The sequence below is a fragment of the Pantherophis guttatus genome, chromosome 4, assembly GCF_059756535.1.
Source record: "Pantherophis guttatus breed Tessera chromosome 4, ASM5975653v1, whole genome shotgun sequence".
NCBI classification, from domain to species: Eukaryota; Metazoa; Chordata; class Lepidosauria; order Squamata; family Colubridae; genus Pantherophis; species Pantherophis guttatus.
Window position 1 is genome coordinate 46,709,141 of NC_142066.1, and position 26,643 is coordinate 46,735,783.

General features: G+C 39.4%; 1 protein-coding gene across 2 annotated transcripts; it reads left to right on the top strand.

Annotated features, from left to right (window-relative positions):
- Window positions 1-298: 298 nt before the first annotated feature.
- COPZ2 (coat protein complex I subunit zeta 2) lies at window positions 299-26,306 on the top strand. 2 transcript variants are annotated; one of them, XR_004591103.3, is made up of 10 exons: window positions 299-618; window positions 2,365-2,433; window positions 4,952-5,033; window positions 6,332-6,423; window positions 6,849-6,904; window positions 8,590-8,667; window positions 10,824-10,875; window positions 11,002-11,129; window positions 18,274-18,312; window positions 26,230-26,306. XR_004591103.3 is itself a non-coding variant. In XM_034415583.3 (9 exons), exons 1-9 carry the CDS (start codon window positions 475-477, stop codon window positions 26,275-26,277), a joined length of 660 nt encoding a protein of 219 aa, XP_034271474.1. In that variant the 5' UTR covers window positions 310-474; the 3' UTR covers window positions 26,278-26,306. The 2 variants fall into 2 exon arrangements, 1 of the variants encoding a protein (XP_034271474.1); XM_034415583.3 differs by lacking the exon at window positions 11,002-11,129 and having other exon boundaries at window positions 310-618.
- Window positions 26,307-26,643: the final 337 nt, after the last annotated feature.

Genomic DNA, 26,643 nt, shown 5'->3' on the forward strand with positions numbered 1-26,643 from the left:
GGAAGCTTGGAAACAACTTTCAGTGGAAGTAGTGGATCAATCCTCAGTAATTTAGTTTAAACAAACTTGGGATAAACAAATGTCCATCATCCAAAATAAAATAATAAATAAAAATAATAATTAAAATTAATAAATAAAAATATCGAAAACAAAAACAAACAAACAACCTCAAAGGGTCAGACCCGATGGACCAGCGAGTCTTTTCCTGCTGTCGGTTTTCTATGTTTCTATCAAATCCTTGGCTGCCCTTTTTCTTCTCACTACAGATTGGCAGAACTTCGCTTCCCACACTTCCCGCCCCTCTCTTCCGCCCCTTCTTCCCTGCGTGGACATTTTAAGAAGTGGTCCTTCATTCTATACTTAGAGGCCGGGAAGGCGGGGTGGGGGGGGGGAGCGTTGCAGCCCACCCAATGCTCGAATGGGGCGGAGCAGTTCAGTTGATCTGAACTGAGCTCTGGCGTTAAGCGACCCGAGATGAGAAAAGCAGAGGCCCGGCCACGTCAGCACGACCACCTCGGGAACGCTGCTAGGGGATCCGGTGGAGGAGGAGGTGGAGGTACGGATCGCGCCGGCGGAGTGCCGTCTGGAGCCATGGAAATCCCCTCTGGTCTGATACTGGTAAGCGGTTGGGGAAGCAGCTGCAAGGAAGGCGGGCGCCACGGGGGAGGGGGAAGGCATCACAACAAATGCCTACGTAAGAACTTCGGTCTCTAAAGTTTTGGCACGCGTTCGGCCAGGCAGAAAAAAGAGTACTGGGATACTGGAAGGAAAAATTTTCCTGAAAGGGATAGAAACAGAATGAAGTGGTCTTAACAGTGGCCTGATTTTCATTGGGTTGAGTCCTTGGGACTACAGGTGGAGTGAGGGGGGAGCTGAGGAAAACACCAATTTGACCTAAAGCATTACCCAGAGTAGGGGTGGATAGGATTGTGAAGGGAAGGAGACCCAAAGGGAAAAATATATATTGAAATAATTTATACACATTTGTACTGTTAACTATCTTGAGCAAATTCTGATTTGATGTTTGCTTATTATGCTGTCAGGGCAGAATCCTTGTAATGTAAAATTTGCTACATATTGGCATATACTTAAACTAATTTACAATAGTAGCAAAAAATGTTTCTATATGGATAATGCTATTCAGGTTTTGGTGTTTACTGGCTGGGAGAAAAGAAGGAAGCTTTTCTCCCAGCCTATTCATACCTTCCTATTGTGCTTTTGGTTTGATTAGAAATGTAATAGAATCCAGAACATTAGTACAGAAATTTTAAAAAATGATAGATTGTGATGAGAATTAAGCATGTTAACTATAGATATGTAGAAATATTATTTGAAATAATGCAAAGAAAAGTTTCAGAAAAGCCTGTTGAATAGATGTTGAACGTCAGGGACCTCATTTTCACCTACTCAATATACCACCAACCCAATATACCACAAACACAAACAACCCAAGCGTAAGAAGCATAACACTGCCACACATCAAAAACATCTCAGAAATCATCAACAGACTATTACAACTACATGGCATTGATGTAGGACACAAACCAAATAAAGCCCTCCAAAACATCCTAAGTAAGCCAAAAGACCAAACAGCCCTAGAAGGAAAAAAAAGAGTCATCTAAAACATTCAGTATAATGATTGCAACAGCCATTACATAGGGGAAATGGGCAGAAGACTAGGAGAACGCATCCATGAAAACCAACTAGCTCAAGACATGATGAAAACGCATTAATTTTCACACAAAATGGACAGACTTAACCATAACTTTAACTGGGAAATTGTGATCATCTTAAATCAAGCCAAATTAAAAAATGCTAGAGAACTCCTGGAATCCTGACACTCTGACAAATCAGCCATCAATAGTCTCATAGACATGACATCTACATTCTGTGCAAAAGAAACTATCAACAAGTCAAAAGGGCCAAAATACCTCTTCACCAGCAATCAACACCCAGATGAGCATAGATTAATACCAAGATTGACATCAGAGCAACAGTCAAGAAGTGAACAATATTCCAATCAAGGAACTGCCAAACAAACCCAACAGTAAATAGCCCATCCCCACATACACACACCACAAAAACCACCACAAGACCACTCCCATGAACACTGACACGACAAGCCGCTAGAGTGTAAATTGAGAGCAAATTCCACTCCCTAGCAGCATTGGTGATGTTGCCTACCAAGGGAAATGAAACCTCTGCAAGAAAATAACCATGTTCAGAGAGCACCACAGATCCCTCATTTCAACCCTGAAATACAAACATTCTCCTTTCTTAGTGCCTCTCTTTCCAATTTATTTGTTTAATTATTTTGTTTTCTGAATCTTGCAGTAAAATAAAACCAATTAATGTTGATCTTAGGAACCATCTCTGTATACCATTAAAGCAATTTTCATCTTGGACAGCTTTGGGCAGCGACTTTTGGCTAAGGTAAGATACTTCCAGCAATTTTATTTGACATTTTGCTTACTTATTGAAGGTTTGATAAACCCAAGGTTAGGGAGAGTTAAGAAAACTGTCTAAGGTGGAGAATATGATTTCCTTCTTTTGACTTCCACTCCTTCCTTCTCCTATTTTCTCCACAACAACCCTCTGAGGTGGATTGGGCTAAGCGAGAGTGATTGAGAATGACCCAATTTCATCCCACCAGCTTTCATAACTAAAGACTAGTAGTTCATCACTGGACCAAAGTGGCTGTTTAATTCCTAGGATTACCCCCTTTGCATATATATAGTTCATAATTTCCCCCCTCTATTTCCATATATCTATATAATATTGTGTTTACAAAAAATGCATTTGAGGCATCTGAGTGTCATTCTGTGGGCGTCTGAAATTATCCAAGAGAATTCCTCATTATCTACTCTTTTTAAACCATTTTTGCTGCTTGCAGCCAAATATCTTATGATTTCTGCCAATTGCTCCTTACAATAGGAAGATTTTTCGCTCTCTTATATGTCAGCTTTGGTCAGTGTCCCTGCACTATAGTAGTCTGACAGGGAAAACATTTTCACTCCCAATTTATCACTTATGCCTCATTCAATTCATTTCCCCCTCAATGCTGTTTTTATAAAGCTCCATTAAGTGTCCCAGCTGCCTCAGCTGTCTACTTCCTATAATAAAAAGCCCAATTGTCCATGCAGTTCTTTGGAATAAAAGTAATCTACTAGTCACTCTTATTCTGCATTTTCTGCTACATAGTTTTGGAGGCCAAGGGAGCAGAATTGCTGTCAGATCACATATAAACAATAAGGTTTTTGAGGATATATTGAAGTTCTTAAATTCTAGCCATCCTATAGAATAAGTAGATGAATAATTTTACTTTGAAATCAGTTTCACGTATTCCAACAGGGATCACAACTTAAGGCTGGAATGTCCATTATCATTATTGTAATTGTTATTACTGCTATCAATCATTCACTATCTTTCATCTAGAGTGATTTTGTCATCAAGGATAAAATACCAATAATTAAAATACCAATAATTAAAATATAAAATAATTATCTAAAGCAATTGTTGATTAACTCCACTGAAAGTACAGGTAAATAAGCTACTTGAATAAGTTATCTTTATTTTAAGTAATCATGATAAGTTTGGCTGTCTGCATTGATTAGGTAGGGAACCGAATATAGGCAATTGCTTTATAAGAAGTCAAATTATAGATCTTACTCATTGTTCAGTACTTATAATGGTCTATGCCAATTGCTATCTATCATTGGTGCTACTGGCCCCATCTGGAGTTTGAACATCATCAGTCTAAAATAAAGATTAAGAACTCCTTCAAATTAGACACAACTGTTGGTGAGATGGGCAGGTCAAAATACTTTCTTTGGTACCAATAGGGAGAGAGTTTGCTAATGTCTTTCTCTCAGATTTTTTTTTAACTCCCAGTATAGTCCTCAATTTATGAACATTTGTTTAAAGCATTGTTTAACAATTTTAACATGATTGCATTTTGGCACTTGATAACCAGTTTTCATTTACAATTGGTTGTAGCATCTTGCAGAACTGTGATTTTTTTACCAATTTCTGTCAAAAAAAATACCCATTGAGAAAGCTTGATTAGTTTATTGTCCACAGCAATTTGCTTGACCACTGTAAAAATTGTAATAAAATTGGGTCTCACCTGATTTATGGTGAAAATTCTACTCCCAGTTGCACTTGTAATTTGAGGACTATTTGTAGTTCTTAATTTCCTGATAAACTCCTATCAAGAATTAACCACTATCAACACTATTCATCCTGACAAAACCAGCCAAAGCCAATTAGGAGTTGTCAACAACTATAGACTATTCCAGACACTGGGGTGTTGTCTCTGAGGATGGAAATCCTAATTGATCATGATTTGTATCATCCTGGAGAGAAGCCTATGTGCGTGCAGTGGTGCTCTTGAGGCCAGAATTTAGGTCACAGATATCAAGACCCTATTAAAGAAATCTTCAAAATGTATGTCCACTTTATTTATCACACACACACACTCCCATAACTCAATTTAGCACCTAAATTTACCAGTGCAAAGATTACAAGTTAGAGAGAATCACAGAGATGAACTTAGAAAGGAATGAGATGGCAGTTAAAACGCAATTTAAGCCAAGTACGGGAAGAGAACAAATAAGAGAACATTAGGAAAAAAGAAGATAGGTGATAAACATGTTGCATTATTAAAGGCCATAAGAAGAAGAAATTATATATGATGAAATTCTGTATTTTTTACATTTATTTTCACCTGAATGTTTTTGGAAGGCTATGGTACCCCATTTTCCATAATCAACACAGCCAATGATGAGGAATGATGGAAACTATAATCAACAACATTTGTTGGGCCAAAGTCCTCTCCACTGATTTAAGAAGTATGATGGTCTTGGATAAACATAACTCCAATTTGCCAATCATTTTCCATCCCTCTGTTGTTTCAACCCTATTTTAAATCTCCTCTTCTGGCTGTCCACAGTATTACGACAACACATTTTCATCAACAAAAGAACAGAAGAGCTTTGAGAGAAATGTCTTCAACAAAACTCATAAGACAGAAAGTGAGTAAAAATATATCTCAAAACTTAGCAACTGGACCATTTGGTCTGCTGAACAGAAACCCTTGATTTAGCACTTCTGATCTCCTTCCTGTGTCACAAAATGTATTTCAAGCAGCCAGGGATAACAAAGAGCATACAGAATACACTTATGCAACACACTTGAGTAGGCTAAAATGAAGTTGTGTAGTTTGTGGTTCAGAGTTTATGAGAAATCCTTAGCCTATTGTATGAACACACTTTTATGATAAACTTAATATGGTTCATTTAAGGGCATGGCATGTATGCAATTGTAGCAATTATGTTTTGTTAATCTGAGTTTGGGATTAAACCTGTCATATGAACTCAGTCTAGCAGAAACAAAGAATCAAGCAGTGTGTGAAATGGGTTTAAAAGGCCTCTTTCATAAACTTACATACCCAGGGCATTATACCTTACAGAAAAAACCCTCAAGGGCAACATTTGATTGTGATCATGAGGGCAAACATATTTTTCACCTAAGTTTAGGATTGGGAATGCTTTGAGAATGATTCAAAATTCAGTGTTTTAGACCAGGGGTCCCCAAACCCCAGTCTACAGCCCACTAGTGGGTCGCTGCCCATTCAGAACCAGGCTGCGTAAGTGACAGGCAAGCACATGCACAGTTCCACTTGTGTGAGTGGTGGGCACTTGAGCTCACACATATGATTACCATTCACATGGAACCATTCCCTCCCCCCACATCCAGACCATCAAGTTGAAAAAGTTAGGGATCACTGCTTTGAACCTTATACAGACATGAACACAGCATATCTCTGCTATTCACTAAATCAGCCAATCTTTTCTGAGACTTCTTTGCAAATCTGAGAAAGGGCAATTGTTTGAAGGAGTTGATTTATTAAAGTTAACCCAATTCTTAAATTTTTTAAATTAAAAAAAGGGGGGGGGTTTTCAGGCAGGACTTGAAGATAGAAAAAAAGGACTGCATTAACAAGTAGCAAAAAGAGGCTGCATTCATGGTTGGATAATTTCCAAATCACAGAATTCTGAATTATTTTCATAACAGGCACAATTCTACTGTTACCAAATTAATTGTAGGTCTCGTTGCCAGTAACACAAATTTGAAAGGTTTTGTTTTTTAAAACCATATCAATAATGACTAGGGTCAATGGAAAGCTTCCTTTTGAATCACAATACTTGAATTATGCAGATGTTAGAAGGGTACAGTCAAAATAAGATACGGCAAATCATCAGTCTCTCAGTTTTTAGATACTTTGAACACAATGTTGATATAATTTTCTCTTTCTCTTTTTCCCCCACAGGTGAGATTGCTTTCTTAGAAGGCTTAACTATAGTTTATAAAAGCAGTATTGATCTTTTTTTTTATGTGGTTGGGAGTTCCCATGAAAATGAGGTAATGTGTCCTTTAAAAATAATTTTTAAACCATAGGCAAATGAGGAAAAAGTGGCAAAATAATATTCTAGATTTCGTATTTGTATTTAGTTTCTATTTGGTGCATGCTTCCTTTTCTCAAAATTTATTTCTTTGGCAAGACAAGGTTAAATACGAAGCAAAGAAATAAATAAACTACAGGGAGGAAGCTTCTGATTGAGCTTCTGAGACTCATCTTGATTGGACGGGACCCCAAATAATGATTTACACAAAATAATTTTTGTGCAGAAAGCTAGTATGTTGCTAGGTGAAAGAGCCTTGTGGAAACCACAATTTGATTCTGCTTCCGATTGATTTCTGAAGTACTTAGGCAGAAATATATGCTTAGACCAAATATTGACTGTTATTGATAAGAGTTTCTTTTCTGAATCCTATTTTTTTTCCAGTTAATGCTGATGTCAGTTCTTTCCTGTCTCTTTGAATCCCTCAATCATATGCTGCGGTGAGTTACCTTTGTTGCTTCTGTTGGGCATTAAGGATCACTTTATCAAGCACTGAAGTTATAGACTGGAGAGCAGAAATTATCAGAACTGATTGAACCTATCCATAACCCAGGGGTGAAATCCAGCAGGTTCTGATAGGTTCTGGAGAACCGGTAGCAGAAATTTTGAGTAGTTCAGAGAACCGGCAAATAGCACCTCTGGCTGGCCCCAGAGTGGGGTGGGAATGGAGATTTTGCAATATCCTTCCCCTGCCATGTCCACCAAGCCACACCCACAGAACTGGTAGGGAAAAAAATTTGGATTTCACCCCTGCCATAACCTTTATGTGTATAAATATATATGGATAATCCCAGTTGCACATTGCTGCCTGGTACATGGCAAGAAACATTGTCTTTAGAAGGAAGGATTTTGGTTAGTCTAAGCATGCAAGCCAAATTGCAAGCTCTTAAGAAAATCAAATCTCCCAAGAAATATAGTTTTCTTGGGTTCCTCTGGCATTTTAATAGTGTTATTTTTTGTTTGTTTAAAAGATTTATATGGCTATCAATCTTAAGTAATTCTGGGTGGGCTATTGAAAATGATCACTTCTAACCTAACCTTGGCTGTGTTGAATTGACATTACAGTATATTTTCCCCAAAGGAGTTCCTTGTAAGCAAATTCAACTTGTCCTCTGAATTATGCTCTCCATTATTGGCCTTCCATTGCATAGAAGTAAATATGTAATCACTATCTGATTGGTGTCTACATAGAGAATAATATCTGAGGTTCTTCTTCAGGAACTTTAATAAAAGTACAATAAGTAGCAACTAGAGAGTTAGTTGCTATTTTTGGCACCGATATCTCAACTTTGGAATATCTCACCTGTAAAGATTTATCTATAATGTTGACACAAAATAAAGGCCTTTGTATTTGTTTTCAAAGCCTTTTAAGAAGTGCTTTTAACAAGTGTATATCATTGACTTTTTAAAAAGTCATTCTTTGCTATTTTGAATTCTCTTGGAAGCTATTTCTGGAAGGCAAAAGTTCATTACGGAGAGATGTATGGTACATATTTCAGAAGAGATTGAATAGTGTATCACCTGGGTATTGAAATTCAGAAAAAGATTGCATTCTACCAGAGTACCATATATCAAAATCCAGGGAATAGAATCCAGTCTTTGACCTCTACTCTCTAGATACTCTAACTAAGATCTACTGGGATCAAAGCTCTATTTGCTACTGCAATTTCTCAAAATTTAGACCACATGGTCCAAATCATTGGCAACAAACAAACGAAAGCTAGGTGTTGTAAAAAAGAATATCCCCAACTAAACAATCACTTAGGCCATGGAATTCCCATACTTAACTCCTGAATTAAACAATGATTTATAACCAATATTATCTTTGGAAAGAAGTGCCCGTTTTCAGAAACATTTTCTGTTTTCATAGGTTTTTTTTAAAAAATAACCTATTTTCCTTTGGGAAGCATCTGTTTTACCAATCTATATAATTTTATCGCATAATTTTTATCCTGGTTTCTTCCAGTGAATTCTGGAAGTTGTAATTTGACAAGGAGAATTCTTTATTTTAAAGATCTTTTGTGTTTAGAAATTCTGGGGAATGTAGAGGTCAGGAAATCATGGAAAGCAAATGTAGATAATGCATCCTAGAATTAACATTGCTGTCATTTTCTCTTTTATCTAGAAAGAATGTGGAGAAGCGAATTCTGATAGAAAACATGGATGGGGTATTCCTTGTAGTGGATGAGATTGTTGATGGAGGGTGAGATTTCTGTGGAAGGAAAAACATTATATGCAAAGACTCACAGGGAAAAACTACAATAAAATACATTTCATACCAACACTACCTGGTGTTCTTTAAATACAATCTTGGATTTACCGTATTTTTCAGTGTATAAGATGCACTTTAGTCGTCCCCCCCCCCCGCCCCAAAAGTGGATGGAAATGACTGTGTGTCTTATACAGCGAATGTTGCTGAAGCACTGCCCACCACCGGCCCCCACCCTTCGGCCTCTGTGTCCCAGCAATTTACCTCCTTGCAACAAACACAAACAGCCTGGTTAGCTTCAGCACAGCCTGATTTAGCACAGCCTAATTGGCAGTTGGATCAGCCTCCTGGAATACTGCCTATTAGCTGTTCCAGGCTGCAGGGATCCCCATCGCCTGTTGCCACGCATCGCTACTACCACCTATTGCTGCCTCTGCGCACCCCATTTTTGGCCTCCATGTGCCCCATTTTTGGCCTCTGTGCATCCCATCTTTGGCCTGTTCCAGGTGGCAGGGATAGGCGGACATGGCAGCGATCCCTGCCGCCTGGAACAGGCCAAAAATGGGATGCACAGAGGCCAAAAACAGGTGTGCAGAGGCTGAAAATGGGGTGCAGAAGTGAAAAATGGGACATGCGGAGGTAGCGATAGGTGGCAGCAGCGATGGGCCATGGCAATGGGCAGTGGCGATCCCCGCGGCCTGGAACAGCTGATAGGCGGTATTCCGGGAGGCCAACCCAACCACCAATCAGCTGCTTGTGCTAAATCAGGCTGTGCTGAAGCTGACCAGGCTGTTTGCTTTTTGCTGCAAGGAGGTAAATTGCTGGGAGGCAGAGGCAAAGGCAGAGGCAGATTTTTTTTCCTTGTGTTTTCCTCTGCAAAAGCTAGGTGTGTCTTATATTTCCGAGCGCCTTATACTTCAAAAAATACCGTAAGTATGTATAATACAGTGAACTCTATGTGTAGTGCACAATATCGTACAGTTTAAATACAATATTATTCAAAACCTCTTTCTGCTATAAAATACATTTAGCAAATCTTGGCAAACTAGCTAATCATATTACTCTCAAATTTTAATCAGGATATAAAAATAATTTCGGTGATTCATAAACTGCTTAGAATCACCTTGAACCATGAAAAGAAGGCATATAAATTTGATAAATAAATAAATCATACTGATTTAAAGTAGTTGAGACATACTATGTGTGTATGTCACATTAAGAAAGCCAGTTGAATAGTAAAAATAAGGGATACCTTAAATTCACATTTCAAAATTTGTCTTTATTTACTTCTGAATTGGACTTATCGCTTTCTTGAGACAGAGAGTGATTATCTACATTTGTAATCAGAAGCAAATTTCTCTTGAGTTCAGCAATCTTTGTTCTAGGTAAAAGTATATGCTGACAAGGGCTTCAGGCCCATAGTGTTAATGTAAGGTGGGAGATGCTGGTGATAGGCAGAGCTGTAGCTACTGTAGTAAGGTCAAAACCAGGGTAGAAGCAGATGTGGTAAGCCTTTTTTAAATATTTCCATTCTTCCCAATTGTGTGGATGATTCTTCAAAAAGGGGACATTTCAGTTGGAATGTGAAAGAAGTTACATGCAATTAGATTGAAGGCTGAATGTGGCTTATGGATGAGAACTGCTTACCCTGGGATATAAATTGCTCAGACTGAGATTTATAAGCAAAGGAAAATTCACTTCAGTAGGAGACAGGACTACTGAAATCAGACAAGAAAGGGGGAAGAAATAAAGATAAATACTGAGGAATATCTTATACAGAAAGGCAGTGACTATGCTCACACTTTTGCAAAACAGATAGGAAGATCAGAATAAAATTTAGAATAAAAAATTTAAAACCACAAAATAAATATCTGAAAGCTGACCAGGAAATCTCATAACAGGCATCAGCACTGACTTAACTGATTCTTATGGCATTTTAACCCTAAAAATCTACACAAAATATTGCATTAAAGAAAAATTGCTTCAACGGAACAATGCCTCTTTCTATGCAAGGTGATCACTGTTAATGAGGACACAAGAAACGTATCTGATAACTCTTACTGTCATTTGCAGGATTTTTTAGCGTTATGAACAAAACTGAAAATTCTTTTTCCTAAGATGTATAATTTCTTTCTTTTTTTAAATTCTAGTGTGATTATGGAAAGTGATTCCCAGCAAGTCATCCAGAAGCTGAATTTTAGAGTGAGTCTACTGCCCTTTTCTATTTTTTTTTATTTTTTTTTTTGTATTTCTTACTCTTTGGTGATTCTTGCATCATCCTTGCTTTTATTCCAACTTACTTTACTCATAAAACTTTTTCCATCTCAGACAAATCCGGAGCCTGCAGCTTATGGCTTCATTCTCTTTGATTATATCACCAGCAATTCGGATCACAGTGAAATTATATCGGAAAAGTTGTACAAATATTGAAACATCTTCCAAAGTGGGAAGCAGAAGTAAGACATCAGTTCCCTTTAAGCATGTTAAGTGTGGCATGTTGAATAGCTGAGCTGAAATATTTACCTTGGACCTCATTTATGGTTGTCCAGAGATATAGCCCCTTCACAAGCCCAAAGTATGGAATAACTGCTCAGTTTATTATTATAAGTGATTGGAATTATTGCCTTGAAAGAAAAGTGTTGGTCTTTTTGATCACTTCAAATATTACAAGACACATTAACTGGGATCTTTTCTCTGTGGGGTTTTAAATGCACCATCACTGTTTGCCAAACTGTCTCTTTAAATGCAGAATAGAGGAAGGATTACCTGGTGCCCCTCTTTTATCTCTGTTTAGCAGTGGTTTATATATAAGGGTTAAAAACAAACTTAATATGTGAGGAAAATAAATTCTCCACAATCTTTTATGTTTTGATTTGATGTTAATTTGATCAATATTCCTTTGGGAACGTATTTTTCTCATAAATAGCCATGTTATCTATAGAGACTAAATTTGTGCTGCAGAGCAAGCATGCAGAGAACTTAAAAGGCTGCACAAACTGTTCCTAAATTTTAAGAGAAAAGAACTAATCCCAACTACATTATCCGAGGGCAACCTGGGAGGTATAAGAATTGCAGACAAAGCAGAAACTATCTATAAAAGGATTAAAATTGGAAACACCAAAAGTGGCTTCCTTTGGACTGTCCATGCTAATTATTGTTTCCAGTGACTCTAAAAATGTTTGATGCTTTTTGTTGTACTTAATTTCTTAGATCATGTAAACTCTTGCTTTTGTTCATATCTCTCCCTGTTTTTGCCTGCTTTTTGTCCCATTTTGCCACTTTACTCCTTAATGCTTGCTGATACTTAATAAATACCCATCAACCTACATTTTTGCTGGCTAAACTGAGTTATGTGCGTGTTCACACTGATCTAGATATAAGAATTGACTGGGAATGGGTGCAAACTAAACTATCCACAGTAGGTTTCCAACTTATGGGCCCTGGTGCAATTCTACTCTGTAAAAAGCTGGTAGTTGCTAGCATTTTCTTTTTATCAGAGAGAATTTGAGACATGTCCAGCAAATAATTCTAAAATACATTGATCTTGGGGAGATCTCAGAGCAAGCCTCAGAGTTGCTCTGGGATCAAGTACAGATTAGGTGAAACTTGACTCAATATCAGTAACTGTGAGAGGGATCTTGGAGTGCTAGTAGATAAATTCTTACATTTGAGCCGGAAGTGTGCTGTAGCTGCCAAAAAAGCCAGTGTAATCTTGGACTGCATTAACAGAGGGATAGAATCAAGATCACATGTTATACTTTATAAGGCTTTGGTAAGACCACACTTGGAATACTGCACCCAGTTTTGGTTACTATGATATAAAAAGATGTTGAGATTCTGGAATGCAAAGAACAACAAAGATGATTAGGGAGCTGGAGGCTAAAACATTGAACTGGTTAAGTCTGGTCTAGTAAAAAGAAGGACTAGGGGTGTTATGATAGCAGTGTTCTAATATTTGAGATGCTACTAAAAACAAGAAGGGGTGAACATATTTTCCAAAGCACTAGAAGGCAAGACAAGAAACAATGGATGGAAACTAACCAAGAAGAGAAGCAACCTAGAACTAAGGAGAAATTTCCTGACAGTGAGAACGATCAACCAGTGGAATGGCTCGCCTTCAGAAGTTGTGGATGCTCTATCATTGGAGTTTTTAAGAAGAGACTGAATAGCTATTTGTCTGAAATGGTATAGGGCAGTGATGGCTAACTTTTTATGTCACAGCGTGCTGGCCTGCGTACTGGAATTGGAACGCGAAACCATCCACCTGCCTTGCTGGCCTTCACACATGCGGGAGCATCGAAACCCGGAAGACCAGCGTTCCATTGCACATGCGCGAGTCAGCACCCGAACCTCCGGTTTCTGGCACAGACCCGCGCCCGACAAAAAGCTGGTTGTCGCGCATGCATGTGATGTAAACCCGGAAGTTTGGGTGCCTGCTTGCACATGTGCGATGGAATGTTGCTCTTCCGGGTTTCGGCGATCCCATATTCATGAAGGCAAGCTGACTGGCGCACGTGTCTGTACAGGAATGTGGACGAGGAGCCACTGAGGCCGCTCATCCCTCGCGGGATGGTTCTGCATGCCGCTTCTGGCACGCGTTCCCTAGGTTTGCGAACATGGGTATAGGGTCTCCTGCTTGAGTAGGGTGTTGGACTAGAGGACCTCCAAGGTGTTCTGACCGAGGCTTCCCGAGTCATTAAAACACACAAGTAGTCCCAAAGGCCTCTTTTATTGCAACAGCTGTGAATTCTGTTCACTCACAGATAAGTCCCAATTAGTTATAAAGAGTCCTTCGGGAGAAGTCCTTTGGGATAATCACCCACCTTTATCTCCCTTGACACGCTGCCAAGGACCTAATTTGGCAAAACCACACGGAGTCCAGAATCAAACAGAGCTTCAGGCTTTAAGCTGAACTGAATGAACAAACATTGCTTCCTGCAAAGGCCCACGTGACTTTGCTCCTCTTTTAAGTCTTATGGGAGGGGCCAATCATGTCCCAGCCCTACTCTCGAGTCGTCCCTTTTGTTTTAGCTGTTCTTGCCTTCTGGCAGCTCTGCGCATGCGCATACTGGGAACAGTCTCCCCCTGTTCCTCTGCCTCACTGAGGTCCGGCTCTGGAGGCAGCACGTACCTCCCAGATGGCCCTTTCTCTGCCTCCAATGCAGAGCCCTCGTCTGAGCCTTCCCCAGACTCCAGGACTGGCCCATGGTCCTCCCCAGCCTCCTCACTGTCCGACTCTGCTGCCAACTCCGCAGGCTCCTGGCGGACCACAATACAAGGTCCCTTCCAACTCTGATGATATTCTATGTTCTTTTTAAAATTCTAACCCAAAACATATTTCAGATTGATTCCTAGCCTATTATATATTATGGGAATCTGTTTGATAGGCTTGGTGACTTGTATGTGAAAATGTCAAATAAAAACACAAGTTTAAGAAATGGTAGAAAAATATGAGATCAGATAGTTAACATAAGACAAATAATGAAGAAACAAAAGAATTTACAGAGGTTTACCTTTATTTTATTGACCACAGCAAGACTTAATATAATGCCAGAATATGAAATCTATTACAGGTAATAAGCATGTGGAGTGCCAATATGGTACAGTTCTTAAAGCAACAAGCTAAAAAAACTGCAAGGACTAATCCAGGCAGTCAACGGGAGTCCCCACTTATTAAAGGCATAAAAAAATTAAAAGCTATCTGAAAATTTCTGATGATTCCTCTGAAGAAAGTTTGCAGTGATTAGGAATTTAGATCTACTTCAAGAAGAGCTAGCGTGCCTGGGACAGATCAAGGACAACTCTGCACAACCAGCTCTCATTGCCAAGTTGCCTCTGCCGACTCACTACCATCCAAGTCACCACAGTTCCACATGGCCAGCTCGGCATAGGGACAGTTCATTGTGGGTGGCTGGAGGGAGAGCCGGACAGGCAGGAAAGTGAGGGGGTGGGCAGAGCGCAGAGTGGTGGTGCTTCCCATTTTCATAACCTTTGCCATCACCATATTGAGCTCCAGCCTGAAGAAATGGCAACAGTGGCAGTGGTGGATAGTGCAGGCAGCAAGGAGTGGGGCAGGGGCATCCCATTTTCACACACCCCACCATCACCAGTGTGCATGGCCTCTTTGGCCTGGACCTTGGCACAGCAGCAGCGGTGGCAGTGGTGGCAGCAGCAGCGGCATGTATATGTGTGTGTGTGTGAAAATGGGAAGCCCATTGCCACTGCTCTGTGTTCTGCTCATCTGCTCACTTGCCCACCTGTCCATCTCTCACTCTGATTGCCCATGGTGAGTTGTTCCCTTGGTGAGTTAGTCATGTGGAGCTCCTCTGTGGCAACTTGGCAGTGATGAGTTGGTAGAGGCAAGTTGGCAGTGGCAAGCTGGAAGTGGTGAGCAGACTGCAGCAATTTGTCCCATTCTGGCCTGGGGCAGAAGAGACAGTGTAATCTAAGTGCCAAAGCCCACTGTAACAACATTGCCAAAAAGGCATTAAGAGTTGTTCACCTAATCTTGCGTAGCTTCTTCTCTGGTAATATTGTACTACTAACTAGAACATACAAAACATTTGCTAGACTAATTCTTGAATAAGGCTCATCTGTCTGGAACCCGCACTGCATATCGGACATAAATACAATTGAGAGAGGCCAGAGATATTTTACGAGAAGAGTTCTCCATTCCTCTACCCGCAATAAAATACCTTACGCCAACAGATAACTTAGAACTATGCCGACTTCGGTCTGACTTAAGTGTAGCACATAAAATTATCTGCCACAATGTCCTACCTCTCAATGACTACTTCAGCTTCAACCACAACAATACACAACAGGGGTGGGTTCCACTTACCTTTACTACCAGTTCACAGCGGTAAAAATAGTAAAAATAAGAATAGGGAAGGTAGACAAGAATATTTTCTCTAAATTTGCATCACTTGAAAAACAAATACATTATAAAAATATCAGAATTTGAAGAACTAACAGCCAGAATTAAAATTAGAGGTTAAAACACTATTTCAAATGGTCAGATGGTATGACTTTGTTAGAAGAAGCAAATACTTAGAACCTGTCATTAAGAAAATAAAAATATGAAATCAAAAAATCTTGGTTAATATGAAATATTAAGAAATCAAAGTAATTTTGCTTGTATGAAGAACTAGCATGTTTGATAACCTGAACATTTTTTGTACTTTATGAATCAATACACCTACTACCCTTTATTACATATACTGCATTTTTCAGTCTCCAAACTGCACAACCTTGTAACAAAGAAAATTTGTAGTTCAGGGTTGAAATGAGGGGTCATAGATGTTATCTGAGTTTGGATGTTTTCTTGCAGGTATTTCATTAGGATGTTACCTAATTTGGGTAATGAAAGGTCTGAAGAAAACAACAAAGGTCATAGAGCACCAAGGACCCCCATACAATCTTGTTCTACATTTGTTTAAATAGTTAGTAGCTCTTTAGCCTTTTCTTTGCAGTTTAAAACAATTCATTGGGTAATGTGATGCCTTTCTATATGATTATTGGTCTTTTTTCCTTACCTCTGGTTCTATTAGAGTTATTTCCTGAAATAGTTTATCTTTCATTGTGTAATCCCATTCGTAATAGTATTTATGGGAATTGATAGGTTAGTATTATTATTCCCATCTTTCTTTAACTTTCTTTAACTTCTTTTGCCTCTACTAGATCTTGTTGAGGATTATTCTTGTGTCCCATTATATGGAAAATGTCCTGATTGCTCTGATCTTTTTTTGAAGAAGAAAAAAACCTTTTGTGGTTTTTTTTATCGTTTTTCTCTATTTGTTGACCATCTTGGTTGATTTTCTTTCCTTAACTTTTCCTTCTTCACAATGAAAACTTATATTTAGTTGTACATTCTTATTGCCATGCTGTATGTATCATGACCTGAATAATGCAATATATAGTCCATAAAGAACAGACTTTCAATCTTCATCGCAAGTATAAAAAATTTAGTGACTCTTTAGCCCTCTAATGTTACAAACATTTATTTTTCTATTCCCTATCCTACCTATAAAGTATTATGTTTTCTATTCTGTGTTAATAGAAAGTCCATAAGAGCTTGCCAGAAATAATAAACATATCTTGTTCTAACCTTGATCAAATATACCGTGTATCATGTAATCATCTGATTTATCATCTGATTTAAAATTATCCATTCTGGATTACTCATATTCATTTATTTGTAGGATATTCATTTTAGTATGCTTCATTTTTCTTCTGGTAAGTTTAAACTTTTCCCAAAGGTGATTTTATTATTACTTTGGCAATAATAGGCTCATTTTGTTCTTGAAAATTAACAGAGAAATTTGAAAATAATAATAATAAACCATTTCTTCTAGTTGTCGAGGGTACATAGAAAGTCATCAGGAGTCAAACTTGACTTGAAGAAGATTTGACTTTAATTTTGCATATTAGTTTTAGATGACCCAACTGTTTCATCTGAGGATTTTAAAAATATTTGTCAGGATACTCTTCCCTAGATAGTTAATTTGCAAATTGTCAATTAGTATAAGTTATATTTATATTCCATCTGATTTAATTGATCATTGCTTAAGATGTCCATCTTTATAGCCTTTGTCCATATAATTTCACAATCTTTATTTCTTCTCATATATGAGCACAACCTTCCTAGAATTTACCCCAGAGGCTCTTGTTATTTGAATCTCTCATATATTTGCATGCTTGCTGATGTGGCTTCAGCAACAAACAATAGATATAGGGGTTTTTGTTTTCATGTGAGAAAGAGAAATCCCATAGGCCATCTCTGTATCTTACAAATCTCCCCACTGGGTTTGGAAAGCATTAAATCCAGAGAAGCTGTGGTTTCTTTCCTAGCATGCTTAATTTCAATTCCCTCTGATGACAAATTAGAATGAACATGACTTAGCAGCCCTGGATGAGTCAGAAGAGGTTTTCTGATGGTGGATATTCCCCTTCTGAACAGAATTTCTGTCTCTGAAAACTTGGAAGTGAAACTTGGAGGTCTCTGAGGCACATTCCCACAAACAAAATTATTCCATGGAGGCAGACATCCTTGAATCTTTCCTAGTGGCATTTCCTGATGGACTTCCATATAAGTATTAATCAGATCCCACCTGCTTAGCTTTTCAAAATCAACCGAAGTTGGTTAGACATTGCTATCTAGTTAGATATTATATTGCATACTACAAGACAATTTTATGAGATTGGCTCCAGATTTAGGCATATTTAGACTAGACTCATTGGACTCAGTAGGATATAAGATAATCATTAATAATTCAGAAGTCATTGATTTTAATGGATATACTCTAAGTATGACTAATTCTAAATGGAAAAAATTCTATGACTAAATCAAGAACCATCTCTTTGTCTTTGCGTCATTAGCAATTTGCTTCTCAAATTCATTATTTGTGTGCTGAATTGTCAATATATATTGGCTTTGTGTCTTTTCTCCCCCTCAAATCCATTTAGTCAAGACTCTCTCCTTTTTAAATAAGCCTTATTTATTTTTATAGATTTCTTGACTTAGCTATCAGCATTCTATTTATCTCTCTCCTGGCTAATCTTTATCTTCCTTAACTATCTGAATCTCTTTTCCTATTTTAGGTGGATGACAGCTCTTTAGCAGAGCACAGTGTCACTCAGGTAAGACTGCTCGAATCATCTGAAGTTTGGCTTCTGCAGACATTGCTTTCTCAAATGTGATAGAGTTGGATGGCTTAGCCAGATAAGTGGAATCTGTGGCAAAATGTCACTACCTGAATTATGTTCCCTGGAGCTCAGCCAGGAAATGTCTTTTTAAAAGATAACAGTGCTGTGTTCCATTTTCATTTAAATATTCTATCCTCTGAGTTCGTTTTCTTAAAAAAATAGGCACAGGTAGTCCTAGACTTACAAAAGTTCAATTAGTGACAGTTCAAAGTTACAGTGGCATTGAAAAAAGTGACTTACACTGTCTTTCACACTTATGATCGTTGCAGCATCCCTATGATCATGTGGTCAAAATTGAGACGGCTTGGCAACTGACTCATACTTATGATAGTTACCCAGTGTCCTAGGTCATCTGATCATTTTTGGCAAACTTCTGATAAGCAAAGTCAATGAGGAAGCCAGATTCACTTAACAACTGTGTTACTAATCTAACAACTGCAGTCGTTCATTTAACAACTGTGTCAAGAAAGGTCATAAAATGGGGCAAAACTTACTTAACAAATGTCTCACTTAGCAACAGAAATTTTGGGCTCAATTGTAGTCTTAAATCAAGGACTACGTGTAGTTTTGCCATACTTGAGATGTCCATAAATCTGTTAATACTTCCATGTTCTGCATGGACAGTGCTGACTTAGTTTAGTAAAGAATGAAGCATCATTTGAATAACCAACCATTTATTAGGATCCATACCTTTTGCTTGTCAGTTTTGGAAGACATTTTTTTTTTTTTTTTGCTTCTAAACTGCCATATATTTTAGCTGGGGAAGTTGGGAGGGGGTTGTTGTTGGAGCGATAGAAAGTTAGTCATAACAACATTCCATACTCAAGGACTTTTGCCCGTATCTGATGCAGACTGCATGAAGATTGTATCCGGTGGAGTGTGAAGAGTTGATTGGACAATGTGATGAACCTGTGGGTGTGGGGCAGGGCTGTGAATTCTTAGGTGGGTGGGAGAAACCTGGAAGCTTTCAGATTCAGGTTTTCCCAGATGTGCCAACATGACATCTCTAATAAATTGGAACTTTGAGGAACCTCAAGCCTCAGAGCTTTATTTCGTTGGGGGTGTTCCTTGGAACCCTGACATTGCCATTTTGTATGAAACCTATTACAAATATTGCTTGCCTTTATAACATGAATCTGAAAATTTTCAAGTGAAAAAAATTAGAAAATAATCAGAGATGCGTGCTCAGTTTCCTCGTTTCATCCTTATAAAATTATAAAAGCAAGATTCTTATATATGCCTTTGCACATTGCCTGCATTTATTAAGTTAATTAGCCATGATCTTGTGTTAGAGATATTATAAGATACTAAACATGAAGCCAAATATCACTCTTTTTTCTGTTGCTTCAAGTTGCCTATCTGTAAATAGACATTATTCTATTAGAAATAGAAATATATTTTATATATTGGGAATTGTACACACATAGACATCACACTTCTCCCCCCTCCTCCATGTTACAAGCTGTTATTCTAATACTATGGTTTACTCATTCCAGGACCTGAGGTCCCAAAATATCAAAAAGGACATTAGTTTAGAAAAAGTGAGTGACTCTCAGTATAGATAGTTCTTGACTGATGACCACAATTGGTATCAGAATTTCCATTGCTAAACAAGGTATTTTGTTAAGTGACTCACACCCGCTTTTACAGCCTTTTTTGGTTGCTAAGCAAATCACTGCATGGTTAAGTGAATCTTAATGACCATAAGTGGTCATTAAGTGAATCCAGCTTCCGTCTTTTATTTTGCTTGTTGGAAGCCTGCTGGAAAGTTGCAGATGGTGACCATGTGACCCCAGGATGCTACAATTGTTCTAATTATATGCCAGATGTCAAAGGGGCCAAATTTTGATCATGTCAACATAGGAATGCTGTGACGGTCAATAGTACGAGGACCAGTCATAAGTCTTTTTTTTTTTCAATATTGTAACTTCAAATGCACATTAAATGAATGGTTGTAAGTTGGACTCCTGTATTGTGTGAGGTAAAAAAGTAAAGATTCCCTCAAGTAAAGACCCCCAGCTCCTGGAGGTGACACAGATGATCTATGCTGTTTTCTTGACAACAACACAAATGTCATTAGATACTTTCTTTTGGGATGCTTTTTGATGCATCTAATAGCCTAAAACCGTGATGGCAAACCTATGGCGCGCATGCCTGAGGTGGCACGCAGCGCTCTCTCTGTGAGCACACACGCCATTGCCTCAATTCAGCTCCGCCGCGCATGTGCGCATGCCTCCTGATAGCCAGCTGGTTGTCGGATCTCTGCTGCGCATGTGGGGGGCGGGGCACATGCAGAGGGCCTGAGCGTGCATGCATGGGGGATGGGGCATGTGCAGTAGAGGCCACTCGCACATTGCATTTTGTGGGTTTGGTGCACACTTTGGGCACTCAGTTCAGAAAAGGCTAGCCATCACTGGCCTAGTATTTTCCTGATGGTCTGATCTAGAGATATTAATCAGGCCTGATCCTGCATATCTTTTTAAATTATCTGTGATATTTTTCACAGTAAAATAAAACCTTGTTCAGGACAGTTTAAGTTTCTTATATTTCCTTGCACTAATTTCACATGCATATTATTCATCAATCCTTTGTAACTGCTTATTTCTCTACTCTGCAGCATTGGGACAAAATAGCCAGGGATTATGCAACCAGGATAATGCTTATCTAGTTATTATAAAGGAAGTACATTTCAAAATATTATGAAACCTAATAAATGATAGCAGGAAGTATTGTTGCTTTGAATAGGCTCTCTAGTAATCATATGCATTTAGGACACATTGCAATAGAGCAAAAACAATAGGTATATCATGGTGTCTCAATGAAAATTGTGTGACTTTTGTATTTAAAACCTTATATTGAACACTACTTAAGTCACAATGTTGTAATATATAATTTTCATTGGCACTTTTGTGATCCTCTGAATGCCCAAGTTAGCAATCTATGTAATTAATCAGGCTTTGCAATTTATAATATCAGAAAGCCAAATCAAAACTATGGTAAGTCAATGTTTTCTGCCATCAATAACTGAGATAATATTTCTTCTGAATAAATGCCAAAATATAGGGAGGCAAATATATTTCTGAGGAAAAGTAGTTTTTATGCAGTATGTCTAACCACAACTTCAGCTCAGCTGCAGACAACACTTTGAAATGGATTTTGTATCCATTAATTGTAATTACAGGTAGTCCTAGAGTTACTAATGAAGTGGAGCCTGCCCATTCCATTTGTAACCCGAGGACTCGTAGGAGTGAGTCTAGTATCTTGAACGAGATCACTCCAGGGGTGAAATCTAACAATTTTGCTACCGGTTCTGTGGGCGTGGCTTAATTAGTGGGTGGGGCTTGATGGTAAGATGAATGGGAGGGCATGGCTTGTTGGTCAGGTGGGCGTGGCCAAGTCAATGTCACTTCTTTGCCCTTTTTTAACCTACAAAACACAACACAACACAACTGGCTCACCCACAATATAAAAGCAGCTGTGCTAGACCCAAAATGGCCCCTGCAACAAGCAGGAACCTCACACAGTCACAAAAAGCCCAAAAAACCAACTTTCACACTTTACACACAGAAAATTTCACATATAGCTTTGTGAGATTTTGTGTATTTGTGTAGTTAGAGTGAAACACTACAGAAACACACTAAATCTCAGAAAGCTGCACAAATATTATTTTATTTTAATTTATTTTAATTTTTATATAAAAGCAACTAAATTTAAAACTTCCTAAACTTTAAATGGCTAGGTCTAAAAAAAGAACAACTAAAAAAAAAAACCCCAATTAACTATTTTTTTAAAGCTCCCAAAGGGGGAAAAAACTTACCCAATAGAACAGGGGTCTCCAACCTTGGCAACTTTAAGAATTGTAGACTTCAACTCCCAGAATTCCTCAGCCAGCTTTGCTTTGCTGGCTGAGGAATTCTGGGAGTTGAAGTCCACAACTCCCTGCCTGCTTGATTGCAGGCAGGGAGATTCAGTTGCTTGCTGATGCAATGGATTGCAGGGATTACAGCAAGGCGTTACGACCAGCAGCTAAGGTAAGCAAGCTGAGGGGGAGGGGGAGGGATTTTTGCTACCGATTAGCAGGCAACTGAGCTGGGATCGTCAGAGCTTGGCTCGTCAGAGCCATTTAAAAGAAAAAAAAGGCTCTGATGATCGCGCGGCTCAGCTGGGCATGGGGGGCGGGGGCAGGAATTTTTGCTACCGTTCTCCGAATTGCCCACTGCCATCACTACCTACTCACCCGAGCCGGTCCGAACCAGGAGCATTTCACCCCTGGATCACTCCCTGCTTTCGCCCACGCATTTGCTAATCAAATGCATGGTTCATTAAATGCACATGAGATATCTCTGGGTGGGAAAGGCTATGGAGGGGCTAGTGATGAAATAGGCCACCTAGGGCAGATCACCCAAGGTGTCTCCTGGCCCACAGATACCTCATTTTCCTTCCTCTGGGGTCTCCACAATTGCTCCCCTCCATCCTGCTGTGCCGGGTGACTTAGCTTATAAAGATCTGTCTCCTCTCCAGCCTGTTTCTTTGCCTCCTTCCTCCTTTCTCATCAGCAAAGAGCTTGAAGAAACCTTCTGCTATGAAAAAGGGGGCCCGGAGGTCTGCATGTGCCCTTCTGGGCCTCCTTTCTCGCCAGCAAACTGCTCGAGTTGGTCTTCGGCGATAAAAAAGGAGGCCTGTAGGGACACATGCCCCTCCAGGTCTCCTTTCTCATCAGCAGAGCACTTGAGCATTGTGTCCTTGTAGGCTTTGGCAGCCCTTTGCAAAAAGCCTTTGCTGGTAGGAACAGAGCTTCAGAGGGAGGTGTCCGCTCCTCCAAGCTCCACTGGTGCCAACAAAGGCTTTTTGCAAAGGGTTGCCAAAGCCTACAGGAACATAATCTCCTGGCAATGAAACAGCAAATGGAGGAAAGGCTGAAAGTACCAAAGCCTTACCTATATTTGCAAACATCCAGGCCTCAATTCGCAGAAAATAGAGGCCTAAAGTGTGAGATCACATGAAATCAGTAACACGAGATCTCGCGCTACTGATCTTGCATGATCTCATGGTACGTTAGACCTCTGTTCTTTGTGAATGCACTGAAAGCCTGAAGCAATGAAGCAGGCAAAGAAACCGCAAGAGGAGATCTTTGCGTGGTAAGAGAGTCTCCACAGGTGAAGTGCTTCTGAAGACCCGGCCGGTGGGGGTGGAAATAGGCGGGGTGAATGTTGCAGAGCCTCTGTGGTCATTCGTAAGAGCGAACAACTGCTGTGGTGCTGCAACATTCGTAATTTTGGGACTTGTTCGTAAATGCTAGGGGGAGCTGATCACGTAACTTTGAATGTTCACTAAGGGAATTTCCGTAACCTTGGCATTACCTGTAAACTGTAATTTGGTAGAATAGAAAAAATTTCTGTTTAATAATCAGAGCTTTCTTCATAGAAGTACATTTCCCAGAATTCATCAAGAAGATAGAGTGAAATATTAAACCAATTAAAATCTCAATTAGCCCAAACAAACAAACAATTGAACAAACAAACAAAACAAAACAAGCTCTTTGAAAGTGTTTTCTTTCCCTGAAAAAATGCTCAATGTGTTCAGTTTTGCAGAAATCAAGGGATTATGAAATTATTTAAAATTAATTTGGATTACATCCCATTTAAGAACTCCTCCAGTGTTATGTTTAGATGTGTAGTGGTTTCTTCAAAGCTATTTGATACAAGCAGACTAGATTTGTTACCTGTCATGAGGTAATCTCCTACAAGGTTGGGCTAATCATGAATAAAAGAATCAAAAAGTAAATGAATTGAACATTGTGTCCTGGTTTCTTAAGATCAGTGCAAACTCCAGAGCTCTTTCTCTTCCTCTGGGCCAGAAAACACTGCTGTAGGCTTGTATTAAGAACCTTTTCTTGGAGCTGCTTGGGATCATGTAAAATAAATCATTTAAATCATCAGCTTTTGGATCAAGACTAAATTTTATCATCAAGATTTAATATATAAATGAACAATTAAAAAGAATAGCATAACTGAAGGCAGTGTGTCAAAATATCTTTTTATCCACAGAATATTGCAATTGACTCAAACCTACTTTTTCATTTAATGAACTTTCCTTCTGGTCAGTGTTGTTTATTTAAAAGAGATGTCTGCCATCTAGTGTTCAGAATAGGAAGACTAAGGGTCAGGTAATCTAGGGCAGTGATGGTGAACCTTTTAGGCACCGAGTGCCCAAACTGTGCATGTGCATGCCCAAAATGAAAGGTGCGCATAGATGCGCAAATGTGCGGTGGACATGTGCATGTGTGCATGCACTGACGCAGCAGAGACCCAAAGACCAGCTGGCCAGCGGCAGGTGGGCCATCCCAACACCGGCAGCATGGCAAAAGGTAAGATCTTTTTCTTTCATGAGCTTCTGTTTCGTCGTTTGCAGGGAAACAGAAGCTCACGAAAGAAAAACCATGGAGACCTGACCTGGGGCGACAGTATGTGTGCCAGGAGAGAGAGTGTGCCATAGGGTTGCCATCATGGATCAAGGGCAGTGATGGCTAACCTTTTTGCCATCATGTGCCAGAAGCGGGGGGAGCACGGGGGGGGGGTGTTGTGCATGCGCGTGCCCACACCCGTAATTCTATGTGCCCCACCCCCGCATGCAATGGCCCGGTGGGACCAGAAGGCCTGTTTTTTGTTCTCCCAGGCTCCAGAGCCTTTCTAGGAACCTGGGGAAGGTGAAAATGGCCTCCCCCCCAAAAAAAAGCCCCCTGGAGGCCGAAAATGGCCTGTTTGCCAACTTCTAGTGGGACCAGAAGGCCCATTATTTGCTCTCCCCAGACTCCTAGAAAGGCTCTCGAGCCTGGGGAGAGAGAAAAACGGGCCTTCCCCACCACCCCCCGAGGCCCTCCGGAGGCAGGAAACAGCCTGTTTCCCTACTTCTAGTGTGCCCAGAAGGCCTGAAAATCAGCTGGCTGGCACCCGCATGCGCACTGGAGCTGAGCTTGTGTGCCCACCAATATGACACGTGCCATAGGTTTGCTATCATGGATCTAGGGAATTCTTTCAATATTTCTAAAATGTTTTCCCCTTTCACAGGCTTGATTTTTAAAAAACTCAAAAACTTAATTTGCATCAAGGTTCACCAGAATTAAGTTTATGTATTGAGGAAGGCTGGGTTTTGGGAGGAGAGAGGGTCTTTCTGGACAATATCATCAGGTGCTGGACAGGAATGTTTTGGTAGCAATTTGGTTCTCTAGCTTAGTCAACAATTTAATCCTGTTGTCTGCAGAGTTCATAAAAGTGAACATGCTGAATGGCTGGCTAGTTTATTGAACTATTTTTATAATGCCTTTCAAATAACAGCCTGAGGACAGTATCAAACCAAACATTTAAGAACAAATCTCATCAATAGATTTTTTTTTTAAGAGCAAAGCAATGGCAGCAAATAATATAGTGCTGAAATGAGTAATCCCATTTTCATTAACAAACTGAATGCTGAGCAAAGCATAACTGGTCTTATCCATAGTACATCCTATGAAGTGACAGCCCTTGCCTGATGTTGACCTACATCAGACTTTTCCAACCTGATGCTCTTCAGATACACTGAAATAGAGCTCCTATGATTAAAGAGAGCAGAGCTGGAGTCCTAATCTCTCATAGTGGCACATTTGTCTTGATGCAGTTAAATGAAAAAAAACACCCAGGCAAACCTTCCAGATGAATTTTAGCATGGTTGAACACTCTTTTGCATAAGAGATGGGTCAACAAAGTTGGCAGGAGATTTTCTGCAAAAGAAGTAGAAGAGTTATGTCTGTTCTTTGGGCAGAATGTCAGATAAAAGGAATGGTTCTCATATCTTTCTCATTTTGTTTCTTTGTAGGTGCTGCAATCTGCCAAAGAACAAATTAAGTGGTCCTTATTAAAATAAAATATCCCAAATATTGTCTGGGAACATTTTCAGTTTCTCACATTACTTTGTTTCCCCAAAGAATGAAAACCTTGCAATGCTATGTGATGGCTACTCAGATCAGTTGGAAGAACTTGTTATAGGTAACCTCTTTAATGGCCCCTGCAACAAGCAGGAACCTCACAGAGCCACAAAAATCCCCCAAAAAAACAACTTTCACACTTTACACACACACAACACAACACAACTGGCTCACCCACAATGTAAAAGCAGCTGTGCTAGACCCAAAATGGCCCCTGCAACAAGCAGGAACCTCACAGAGCCACAAAAATCCCCCCAAAAAACAACTTTCACACTTTACACACACACAACACAACACAACTGGCT

Bases quoted from the DNA above. Each gene is read 5' to 3' on its own strand.
- COPZ2 (XM_034415583.3), top strand. From the start codon at position 475: ATGAGAAAAGCAGAGGCCCGGCCACGTCAGCACGACCACCTCGGGAAC. The intron at 2,434-4,951 runs GTAAGATACTTC...GGCTGTCCACAG, and splicing joins GGCAGCGACTTTTGGCTAAG to TATTACGACAACACATTTTC. The intron at 6,424-6,848 runs GTAATGTGTCCT...TTTTTTTTCCAG, and splicing joins GGAGTTCCCATGAAAATGAG to TTAATGCTGATGTCAGTTCT.